Source organism: Oncorhynchus mykiss, chromosome 13 (genome assembly GCF_057628025.1).
Source record: "Oncorhynchus mykiss isolate SJ-2025 chromosome 13, ASM5762802v1, whole genome shotgun sequence".
NCBI lineage: Eukaryota > Metazoa > Chordata > Actinopteri > Salmoniformes > Salmonidae > Oncorhynchus > Oncorhynchus mykiss.
In genome coordinates, this window is record NC_143034.1 from 58,196,707 (window position 1) to 58,209,852 (window position 13,146).

The 13,146-nt window shown below is 41.3% G+C and overlaps 1 protein-coding gene across 1 annotated transcript; it reads right to left on the reverse strand.

Moving 5' to 3' along the window:
* Positions 1-1,846: 1,846 nt before the first annotated feature.
* On the reverse strand, positions 1,847-12,549 carry LOC110486665 (progestin and adipoQ receptor family member 4). The gene is made up of 3 exons (XM_021558433.3): positions 11,341-12,549; positions 3,137-3,355; positions 1,847-2,427 (listed from the first exon to the last, which is right to left on the reverse strand). The coding sequence occupies exons 1-3, from the start codon at positions 11,612-11,614 to the stop codon at positions 1,994-1,996; spliced, it is 927 nt and encodes a 308-aa protein (XP_021414108.1). The 5' UTR covers positions 11,615-12,549; the 3' UTR covers positions 1,847-1,993.
* Positions 12,550-13,146: the final 597 nt, after the last annotated feature.

Below are 13,146 nucleotides of genomic sequence, written 5' to 3' on the forward strand. Positions count from 1 at the left end.
TTAAGACGTTATGTGCCCTTTTCATTGACTACAGTATGTGCCAAACATGATTACAATAACCAACAACAAAATATATATTTTTAACTTAATAGTCATGAACTAATTCTAATAATCCGGATTCAAAACCAATTAAATGTGAGGAATTGTCACTTTAAATAGATATTGATGAATAAATAAAAAGCACTGTCTCACGAGATTAAGGTCAACCAATAATAAAGAGTAACTTAATGCAACTCAACAATAGCAATTGTAAACGTGGATAATCTGTCATGATTCCCTATTCAAAATGGTTGTATTTTCAATGGCACAATGCATCAAACAAAATGAGCACTAACAAGCCAAGGAATGAACCCCTTCACCCATACCCAGTTACCCTTCACCCATACCCAGTTACCCTTCACCCATACCCAGTTACCCTTCACCCATACCCAGTTACCCTTCACCCAGTTACCCTTTACCCATACCCAGTTACCCTTCACCCATACCCAGTTACCCTTCACCCATACCCAGTTACCCTTCACCCATACCCAGTTACCCTTCACCCATACCCAGTTACCCTTCACCCATACCCAGTTACCCTTCACCCAGTTACCCTTTACCCATACCCAGTTACCCTTCACCCATACCCAGTTACCCTTCACCCATACCCAGTTACCCTTCACCCATACCCAGTCATCCATACCCTTCACCCATACCCAGTCATCCATACCCTTAACCCATACCCAGTCATCCATACCCTTCACCCATACCCAGTCATCCATACCCTTCACCCATACCCAGTCATCCATACCCTTAACCCATACCCAGTCATCCATACCCTTCACCCATACCCAGTCATCCATACCCTTCACCCATACCCAGTCATCCATACCCTTAACCCATACCCAGTCATCCATACCCTTCACCCATACCCAGTCATCCATACCCTTCACCCATACCCAGTCATCCATACCCTTCATCCATACCCTTAACCCATACCCAGTCATCCATACCCTTCACCCATACCCAGTCATCCATACCCTTCACCCATACCCAGTCATCCATACCCTTAACCCATACCCAGTCATCCATACCCAGTCATCCATACCCTTCACCCATACCCAGTCATCCATACCCTTAACCCATACCCAGTCATCCATACCCTTCACCCATACCCAGTTAGCCATAGCCAGTCATCCATACCCTTCACCCATACCTGACCACAGAGAGACAGACAAAGCCAGAGAGAAGGGAGAAAGACAAACAAACATGGAATAAATAATGAGAGGGAGAATATCCTCTCTAATACACAGTAACTCAAGTAGTTCCATAGGACTCTGTGACGGGTCTGGGAGTGCTTTGTGCATTACTTGTGCATTACTAGCATGTATGCATGCTACGCTGTGAGTGTGTACGGTGTGTGTGTTTGTTCTGAAGTTTATATGCTATGTGCTGCATAGGTTGCAATAGAATGACATCTGAAAAATACTTCAGAAAGAATGAATGCATCATTGACGGATCCACTTTGATAAAAGACATAGGTTGAAATGGTAATTAACACATGAGGATAAGTCAACAGCAAATCAACTATTGCTCAAGTGTAACTTCACTTGCATATCATGATTTTTTTGGTAGACATTTCTATGTGTATTTCTGATATCAAATCCTTAATCTCCTTTGTGTGTAATCTTCACAGATCCTCTGCTGTGTGTGTGTGTGTGTGTGTGTGCGTGTGTGTGTGTGTGTGTGTGTTGACCAGTGAGCCAATATTCCCTAATATAAATAGCAACGCATGTATAATGGCAAGGTGGACACAGATACAGTATGAACAGTCTTGCACATGTGTCAAAGCCTGCATCAATCCTTATTATGTAAAACACTTTATCTGGTCTTCCATGCACGTCTTCATGAACACCTCCCATCTTCCCTTCCCAAGCATTACCTATTGAAACAGCCCCCCCCCAGAGGTCCTAAACCCTGTTCCCCGCTGGTCCCCCTCCAGGCAGGGTGGGGCTCAGTCTGAGGGACAGTGGTGGCTGTTGATCCAGAGCAGGTCGTCCAGCACACCCCAGTGCAGGTAGAGGATGGAGCCCACCACCAGCACGTGCATGATCTGGTGGCTGTTGCACCAGTAGTCAAAGAGCCCCGGGCGGAAGCGCTCTGGGATGCGCGAGATGTTGATGATCCCGCCCAGTACAGCCAGCGCGTCCATGGTGAGGAAGTGTTGCAGCGAGGTGGGGCTGCCGCCGCCCACGCCCACCCAGCGCAGCAGGAAGAAGGAGAAGCGGAACAGGGCCTGCCAGGCAAAGGAGCGCAGGCGCCGCACGCTACTCCGCGCCGTGATGGCCGAGTAGATAGCGTAGCTGGACAGCAGGATGTAGACGAGCAGAGCCACTGTGCGGGTGAATGGGTAGCACAGCAGGGTGCTGTAGACGATGGGCAGCGCTCCTGAGGCAAACACAACACACAAAGTCAGAGTCATTGAACTACACCACAACAAATATTCCCATCCCAGAGAATCATGCACACAAAGCTGCCATCAAGGCAAAGGGTGGCTTGATGGCTTGATGGCAAATATATTTTATATTTTGATTTGTAGTAACCACTTTTTTGGTTACTACATGATTCCATATGTGTTATTTCATAGTTTTGATGTCTTCACTATTATTCTACAATGTAGAAAATAGTAAAAATCAAATAAAAGCCCTGGAATGAGTAGGTGTGTCCAAACTTTTGACTGGTACTGTATATATAGATGACTTGCCTGTCAAAATAAAGGTTTAATAATAATAATAATACTTTATTAGGTACTTAATAGGTACTTACTATAGTCATTATTTACGCGATGGGAAAATGTTTTTATTTTTATTAGGTTATACATGTGCTCTTTATGACATAGTGTGAATTCAAACTTTTTTTCCCCTACCAAGTTACACATCTTGAAATGCACCAAATTGCTGGAACGACCCACTGGTTATTGGATACTCAAGATGATTTGCATATATGTAAATTAAAAATGGATTGCACCAGAGAGAGTACACAGAAAACAAAAGGCTAGAAGAGAAATAAAAGAGAAGGAGATAAAAAGGTAGAGAGAATGAAAGAAAGAATGAGAGTAGAGAGCTTTTAGTTGCTACCCAGAAGCCCCTCTGCTTACCCAGCGTGTTGATCATGCAGATGCCACACATGTCGAGGGTGAGAAGGGTGTGGTAGACAGGCTCTCCTCCCTCGTGGTTCATGAAGAGGTGGTAGAGCACAGAGCCCAGCTGGGGGGACAGACAGGCCAGGAAGTGGACCACACCCAGCCATGTCACACTGATCTGGGACCAGGGGAAGTTGAGCGGGATGAGGAACAGGAAGCAGAGCAGAGGGATACCTGTCAGGAAGGGGTGAAGGGGATGATCAGGGTTCGGTCAAATAGGCCTAAATCTTGCTGACAACTAGCACCAGGTTTACCAATACAAAACGCTTGCAGTTTTCACTACTGTACTGGATAGTTTATTTTCACCTGTTATTATATTCCAATGAAATTACAGAAAATGTCAAATGTGTTATGAATTTCCAATCACATTATCAATACGGCATAGCGCTACTGCATAGACACCTTTTTTCACCTTCCACAAGCTCTTGTTTAGCTTCAGCAACAATTACTGCTGCACTACAGGGCAATCCCACGGTAACAGAATTACACAGAGACTGTATGGCAAGCAAAAAACAACTATGTACAATGACTACTTTGACCAACTTACACACCAGGGTTCTCCCCAGGATATTTTAACAAGGAGGTGCTGCAGAGTACAGCCAAGATTTATGAACACCTGTAACTGCAATTTCCTGCAATCTAGAGCAAACAATGGCCTTATATGATAACAAATTAAGTAATAAAAAAATATTTTTTAAATGGTTCGGTCCTATAGACAGTGAGTCATGTGGCAGGCAAAAAGGCATCCAGTTACTGTTTGATTGGACACTAGGTGTTCAACGCTAGGTGTTCAACGCTAGGCATAAGTGACTTTGAGCGTGGTACGATTGTCCAGTATCTCAGAAATGGCCGGCCTCCTGGGATTTTTACGCATGACAGGGTCTAGGGTTTACTGAGAATGGTGCGACAAACAAAAAGCATTCATCCAGCGTAGCCCTGTGGGCGAAAACAGCTCGTTGATGAGAGAGGTCAAAAGGAGAATGGCAAGAATCGTGCAAGCTAACAGACAGGCCACAAACAGGAAAATAACGGAGCAGTGCAAAGGCATTCCGGAACGCACAACTCGTCGGTCAACTCGACCACACCGGGTTCCACTCCTATCAGCTAAAAACAAGAAGAGGAGGTTCCTATGGGAACGTGATCAACACTGAACAACTGAGGAATGAAAAAACTTTTCCTGGTCCAACTAATCACGGTTGCTGTTATGACATGCTGATGGCAGAGTCAGGACTTGGCCTAAGCTGCATGAGTCCATGGCTCCATCCCTCCTGCTGTCAACGGTACAGACTGGTGGCGGTGGTGTACTGGTGTTGGAAATGTTTTCCTGGCACACGTTAAGTCCCTTGTTACCAACTGAGCCATGTTTGGACACCAACCACACCTTGTAGAATCCATGCCCTGAAGAATTCAGGCTGTTCTGGAAGCAAGAGGGGGGTTTGACCCGGTACTAGATGGGTGTACCTAATAAACTGAGTGCCTTTAGAAAGTATCCATACCCCTTCACTTATTCCACATTTTGTTGTTACAGAGGGAATTCTAAATTAATTAAATATATGTATTTTCTCACCCATCTGCACACAATACCCTATAACGACAAAGTGAAAACGTATTTTTTCAAGATTTTTGCAAATTTATTGAAAATGAAATACAGAAATATCTCATTTACATAAGTATTCACACTCTTTTGCTATGACACTCCAAATTGAGTTCAAGTTTATTCAATTTCCTTTGATCATCCTTGGGATGTCACTACAACTTGGTTGGAGTCCACCTGTTGCCAATTAATTTTTTTGGACATGATTTAGTAAGAAACACACCTGTCTATATATGTCAGAGGTGAAATAATCCCATGAAGTCCAAGGAACTAGTACATCTCCAAGATTGTGATGAGGCATATATCTGGGGAAGGGTATAAAACAACTTGTAGTGTTCAAAGTTTCCAAGAGCACAGTGGTCTCCATCATTGGGAAACAAAAAAAATATGGAACTATCCAGACTCTGCATAGAGTTGGCCTTCTGACCAAATGGAGCAAACGGGCAAGAAGGACCTTGGTCAGGGAGGTGACCAAGAACCCAATGAACACTGACAGAACTACAGAGTTCCTTGGCTGAGATGGGAAAACCTGCCAGAAGGACAACAGTCTCTACAGCACTTTAATGGAAAGTGTCCAGACAAATGCCACTTCTGAGAAAAAGCCACAACAGCATGCCTGGAGTTAGCAAAAATGCAAGTAGACTGATAGCATCAGGCAAAATATTCTGTGGTCTGATGAGACAAATTTGACTATTTGGCCTGAATGCAAAGCGCTATGTCTGGAGAAAACCAGGCACAGAACATCAACCGTCTGACACCATCCCTACTGTGCAGCATGGTACTGGCAGCATGATACTATGGACATGCTTTTCAGCTGCAGGGATTGGGAGACTGATAGAGGGAACAATGAATGGAGTCAAATACAGGCAAATCCTTGATGAGAACCTGCTTCAGAGTGCAAATGACCTTAGACTGGGGAGAAGATTTACGTTCCAACAGGACAATGACCTCAAACATACAGCCAAAGCAATGCTGGAATGCTTTAATCCTATTGAAAATCTGTGGAAAGACTAAAATTGCTGTTCACCGCCACTCCCCATCTAACTTAACAGAACTTGAGAAAAAACACAAATTCAGATGTGCAAAACTGATACAGACATACCCAAAACTGTAATCACAGCCAAAGGTGCTTCTGCAAAGTATTGACTCATGGGTGTGAATACTTATTAAAATTAGATATTTCTGCATTTAATTTTCAATACATTTGCAAAAATGTTTAAACATGTTTTCACTTTGTCATTATGGGGTATTGTGTGTAGATGGATGAGATAAAAAAAATTTAAATCCATTTTGAATTTAGGCTGTAACAAAAAAAAAGAGGTATAAGTCAAGGGGTATGAATACTTTCTGAAGGCACTGTTTTTTTTCCCTCTTACGTTCTTTGGGAGATCCCTGCACAGTAAATACAATTAAAACATTTACTGGAAAACAGTGCAGATGCAAAGATCACAGTTCTTTCCTGTGAAAAAGCGCAGCGTAATTCCGTTACCATGGAATTACCCTTAAACTACAGAGATGTGTTGTAGGTTGCTTAACTTAGGCTATTGGGATGTGCTTGGTGAGCAAAATCAGGTCCTTGAAATTTGATACACACATATCACTCCTCCACATCCTGCCTTCTTCCCGATCTTTCGCTCACTCTGCTTTTCCGAATGTAAAATCATTTGTCCTGTCCAGGTGATACCAATGCAATCCAACATCAGAGGAGGCTGGTGGGAGTAGCTATAGGAGGACAGGCTCATTGTTTTGGCTGGAATGGTATAAATGGAATGGAGTCAAACATGTGATTTCCATGTTTGATACCGTTCTATTTATTCCATTCCAGCCATTACAATAAGCCCTCCTATTGCTCCTCCCACCAGCCTCCTGTCTAACATCTATTTTGAGTGTGATCTCTTCTGTACCCCTCCCTCAGCACTACTGAACAGTACAACTGGACAGGCTCTCTAAGGCTGCGTTTACACAGGCAACCCAATTCTGGGGATTTTGACCAATCACATCAGATATTTTTCAGAGCTGATCTGATTGGCCAAAAAAACAATTAGTGTAAAAAATATAATTGGATTGCCTGTGTAAACACAGCCGAAGCGGTCCAAAGTATGATTGCTACTCTTTAGACAGGAGTTGCGTGTTTCTATCCAAAAGTACTCCAGCTGTTGAACCTATTGTGCAAATGTAGCATGTGGACTCCATTTGTGTGATCTTATTTGTTTTTCAGGTGCCATATACTACCAAAATTGGGACCTGTGTGACTTCACCAACTTGAAATATATAAATATATACCATTTAGCAGACGCTTTCACCCAATGAGACCCAATGAGTCATACATCCGTATTTATGTAGCCTATTTTCTGAATGCTATTATGCTGCAAGAATATTGCAATAACCTTTTTCTCTGAATGACAAACCTTTTTCTCTGAATGACAAACCTTTTTCTCTGAATGACAAACCTTTTTCTCTGAATGACAAACCTTTTTCTCTGAATGACAAACCTTTTTCTCTGAACATCCTTTTTCTTTTAATTACTTTCTCTGAATGACAAATTGCATAGTAAGGGAGAGGCTGAGCTGCCTGCCAATCAATCAATCATTCCTGGTCTTAATAAAGGATTCCTCTTCCTTTCAGGAATAAATTCCCCCCTGCCCTGGTGATCACTAATCCTGTCTGTTTTAATGACTGTTGGCAGGGTGTGCTGTAAGTAAAATGGAAGGAGTTGGCTGACACTAAAACTCAACACTCAACAAGTTGACTTCACTTGAGGTCATCAAGAATCCTATGCTAGAGACCATGGTTTCATATGCAATCTTGGTCACTTCAATCTGAAAATGAAGAGGATTTTTAGAGACACAGACAGCCTTAGCCTTCTCCTTCTCTGCCCAACACATACTGAAATTCTAAGAGTATGTGGGCAAATTCATTGTGAATATCTAAAACTTGTTACCATACTTTCTCACATAATTACCACGTTATTACCAGTTTATTCTGTGCTGTAATGTACTACCAAGTGCAACCAAAACTTTACATAAAGCTTATTATATTAGTCATCAGTTGGTGATGAGATTTGTCTTTGGTTTTGCCTATGGTAAAACCATAGCCAGCTAACACTTTCCATGGCTGCTGTCACTGGTCACAGTACGGAGCGACTTAAGTGCCAACAGAAACTTTATTTGAATTCAACAGTTTTGAATTTGTAATGCACAAATTGAATCATTGAATAAATAAATTGAACTTGTATTTCATGATTGAAAACTGAATTGAATTAATATTTTTAAAGTTTAATTTCAATTGAATTAAATACATTTTCAAATTCAGTTCTCTAAATTCAGATTCAAAACCAGAGGCAACATCCTGGTACTTTGTCAGCAAGAAATGGTAGAAGTTAACAGATTGAATCAAACATTCCACAGGTTGAACAGGGTTCCGGCAGTTTCTGAAGCCAATGTGGCATGTTTATTTTATTTTCTTCCGATTAATTTGGCTCTAATGTGCGTGCCATTTTGGCTATAAGCTATTCCTGAATGGGACTCTCTAAGACTCTCTTGAATATTGTCCTTCCTTCTGTTCCCCTCTATGATGCACACAGGACATGTAATAGAGTGTGACAAAAATAAATGCAATTTGGCCCCCATAAGAATATAGTTGAATTGCCCTGTCATAGCCCTTCTGAGGATAGCTTTTCCACTCCCTATTTAATCTTGCTCTTGTGACTGACTGGGTTTGAACCGGTTCTCCAGCATGTCATAAGACTTTGTTAGCCCACTTAGCTAAATCCCATATGGATGAGTTCAGGAAGCTAAAAAGTCTTCAAGTGTCTACAGGAAGGACTCCTGAGTGGCGCAGGGGCCTAAGGCACTGCATCTCAGTGCAAGAGGCAGCACTACAATCCCTGGTTCAAATCCAGGCTGAATCACATCCGGCCATGATTGGGAGTCCCACAGGGCGGTGCACAATTGGCCCAGTATTGTAAAAAATAGAATTTGTTCTTAACTGACTTGCCTAGTTAAATAAAGGCTAAATGAAAAAATAAAGGTTACTCATTAACCTGTTGTGTGTAGGGGGCAGTATTTTGATGTTTGGATGAAAAACATACCCAAATGAAACTGACTATTTCTCCCGCCCAGAAGCTAGAATATGCATTAGGATAGAAAACACTCTAAAGTTTCCAAAACTGTCAAAATATTGTCTGTGAGTATAACAGAACTGATATTGCAGGCGAAAACCTGAGGAAAATCCAACAAGGAAGTGCCTCTCATTTTGAAAGCTCCCTGTTCCATTGCATGCCTTCCCTCCATTTAAAGGGATATCAACCAGATTCCTTTCCCTATGTCTTCCAGATGGTGTGAACAGTCTTTAGACATAGTTTTAGCCTTTTATTCTGAAAAATTAGCGAGAACGATCACATTGTGTCAGAGGATGGCTGGGTGCCAGCAGAGTTTTGCATGCGCCAACAGCTTGGAGCAGACATTTTCTCTCTCTGTCCTATTGAAAAAGCTGCGGTCTGGTTGAAATATTATCGATTATTTATTGTAAAAACAACCTGAGGATTGATTACAAAAAACATTTGACATGTTTCTACGAACTTTACGGATACTATTTGGAATTTTTTGTCTGCCCCGTCGTGACCGCTCGAGCCTGTGGATTACTGAACATAACGTGCCAACCAAATGGAGGTTTTTGGATATAAAAATAATCTTTATCGAACAAAAGGAACATTTATTGTGTAACTGGGAGTCTCTTGAGTGCAAACATCCGAAGATCATCAAAGGTAAGCGATTCATTTTATTGTTTTTCTGACTTGTGACCAATCTACTTTGCTGCTAGCTGTTTGTAATGTTTTGTCTACTGAGAGAGATGTCCTCACAAACCTTTGGTTTGTTTTCGCTGTAAATCTTTTTTGAAACCTGACACGCCAGGTGGATTAACAACAAGCTAAGCTGTGTTTTGCTATATTGCACTTGTGATTTCATGAAAATTAAATATTTGTAGTAATTTAATTTGAATTTGGCGCTCTGCAATTCAGCGGATGTTGACGAAAATGATCCCGCTAACGGGATGGGTGCGCCAAGAAGTTTTAAAAGAGTGTGTATCTTGGTTACATTTCACCCACCTTAGACCTCATACTGACGGCATCAATATAACTGACTGGGTTCGAACTCAGGCCTACCGTAGAACAACACTTTCTGTGGCAAAAAGAAGCATAAGAATCTGTTTACCACATTTAATGAGAGCACAACAGCGGTGGTTTGGTGATCCATGCATGTGATGAACAACCTTGCCTGAGACCGGAAGACATGATTAGGTTATAACCCAGGTCTCCTGTGTGCCAGACAATGCAACTTTTCAGGTCTCAGGGTAGTCATCATGCAAGCATGGTCCATGAACCAGCTGTTACAATTCACCCCCCTTTGACCTCCTCCTTGAAGAGACCCATCCAAGTCACATAACCAATGCCTAGGCTTTAGCTCAGCAGGTTAACAAAGTCTTCACCAAGTCAGTCACATTATAATGAGTACCCTTGCCGAAGACTTGAAACTAATATGTCTAACATGTCAAACTAACACGTCTTCAAATCTCAGGCAAGGTTCTCATCACATAAGCATGGTCACAGAAACCACATCCATGTTCCAATTTTAGCTTTCAGCAAAGGGGTCATAATAGCTTATAGCCCAAAGAGTTAAAACGCTAGAGACAAATTCACTGGAAGAAGATAAATTCAACATGACACATTAGCTTTAGAAAACGCTTGAAACCTGTTTAATAACACAGAGCGCACGGTTCTCCCCAATGTAAGTGCAGTGCTGCGCCACCTTGTAGACGGTCTGCACCACTATGTAAAAAAATATTTTTTTGTTTGCATTTAATAGATTATTTTTTGTTCTAGATTGGAGGAAATTGCACTTACACGTGTTAAAAATGTAAAAATCACTGCCCTGCTCCAGAACTCCCCTCAGCCGTACTCTGCAGCACCACCTTGTTAAAATATCCCGGAGAGAACCCTGGAGTGTGTGATTCTATCTGTTATTCCTTGCTAGCAAAGTACCAGGATGATGTCTCTAGTTTTGAATCTGAATTTAAAGAACTAAATTTGATTAGTGAATCTGAACGCATCTGAGAAGTTGAATATATGAAACTTTGCTAAACTTGAAATTATATTTTGTAAACTTAATACACAGACAATGAAAGCAATATATACCATATTTAAATTGAATATATAAATATTGTATTTGAATATTTAATGCAATTGAAATTGAATTTTAAAACGGAATGCAATATTCATTCAATTCAGTTTCAAATCATGAAATACAAGTGCAATTCATGAATTCAATAACTCAATTTGTGCATTACAAATCGAAAAATACAGAATTTAAATTGAATATCTTAATACCAAAATATTGAATTCAAATTGTTTCTGTTTGCACTGAAATCGCTCCATAGCAAAGCCTTCACCCAGGCAAGATCTGCACTGCTCTGTTGCTAGCTAGCTAGCAAACCCACTCATTTATTTCTAGAGAAATTTAGCTAGCCAGCCAGCAAGTTATCTTAAGCTCAAAATATTTAAACTCACCATGTGTGTATATGTTTCCCAGTTCGTTGTGCATGTAAAAAAGGCTTCTTACACAGTCTTGGACAGAAGATATTGGTCGGTATCCAGTCAGGACGTATTTGTTGAATTGAAGATGAGGAGGTGAATTCGCCCAGTCTAATAGTCTGGGTCCATTTAAAAATGCCATAGCAACCAAAATAGTTAAAACGACGCCGCCAAAAAAGTAAAATAATGACTGTACACCTATATACACATATAATAGAATTATTGCGAATAAAAATTTATTAGACACCATTGATAAAATCTGGGGGGGGGGGGGGGGGGTTAGCTAGCTATAATGTGCTGCTAGCTACATAGCTAGCTAGCTCCCATTGCTACAGTACTGTAGCGAGCTAGCGACAGAAAATATGTTCTTTCTTTTCAGCACCACTACCCGGTGACAGCGTTTTTATCCCGCTGTTTGCTTTTAAAAACCGATACTTGTGTCAACCACAGGGGTTGACAAGGACGAGGCCAACCACATACATGGTGTAAGCCCGTGGTATACATTACATATTACATTTGATTGCCGACATACCACCCAACATCTGTCGGAGGTTAGCTAACACAATATAATTCATGGTAGCTGCTAGCTAGTTACTCAATATGTCGCTAGCTAGCGTACAACATTCCACGGCACATAGCATTAGCCATAGTTAGTTTATCTACACCGGTTCACAAGTCCAGTGGCTTTAGCTTAGCTACTTCCATCCGTCACCTTGATACCACTGACTACAGAGGAATGGGTTTAGCGGTCAGATTTCCAATACAGGACTAACGTTAACAGGTCATAACGTAAATTCAGCTAAACGTTCGAGCACAATCATCTCTATTGTCTTTACAAAAATATCCATATTCTGGTTACAGCTAACTAACGGTAGCTAGTTTGTCACCGACCAACAACTACAGATGTAGTGCGATGGAACGCGTTAGCGTGCTACTGCTGTGATTTGCACCGGGAGATTTCAAACAAATATGAATAAGGAAGATGTCAATCCGACACCAAACAATACAGATTTTCGTGTCCAAATCTTCTCTCGTATTGGTACCCCCATTTCCCATAAAGATTCCGTCCAAACTCTTGTTAAATGTGACGCGTTTATTCGCCGGCGTCGAGTCCCTCGCATCGGATGATTGATGCCCTGTACCGGACAGTGACGCTCTAATCCAATGTTGGTATAGAGCGGTACTGAAGAGAATTATTGCGGGGGACTGACACTGGGTTTTTATGAGAAAACAGCACAAGGGAGACAGGGATACATACCTCACCAGTCACTGTCTGGTATTATTTTGGAATAATGTTTAATAATGGCTGCACCAATAATTAGGCTATCCTCTCTAGAATTTAGGAAACATGAAGAAAAAATAGTTATTTGTACATTAATCTTACATCTTCTCCTATGTATTTTTTCTAATTACTTTCACGTAGTTAACAAATGTAGGCCTACAATAGCAACGTTTATTTTAAAATACACAAAAATGCACATTGGATAAGAAGGTGAAAGGTTGACTGTAGTGCCAGCCAGGGTGGCGGGAGCCATGTCAATCAACCAGCCCTCGCAGCTTGCGCTCGATGTTCACCCTTCATTAGCCAATAAGAATGCCTATAACATGAACACGCCATTACTAAACCAATTGGAGCGCATAATTGTGTTCCTGGGTGTGTTCATATATTATATTATTATATGGGTGCGTTTCTATCTGATAAGATTCTGTAGTTGTGAGAGCGCAAAGAATAGAGAAAATATATTGTCCCTATATTGTTGGAGGTATGCTTAATAATTCTAA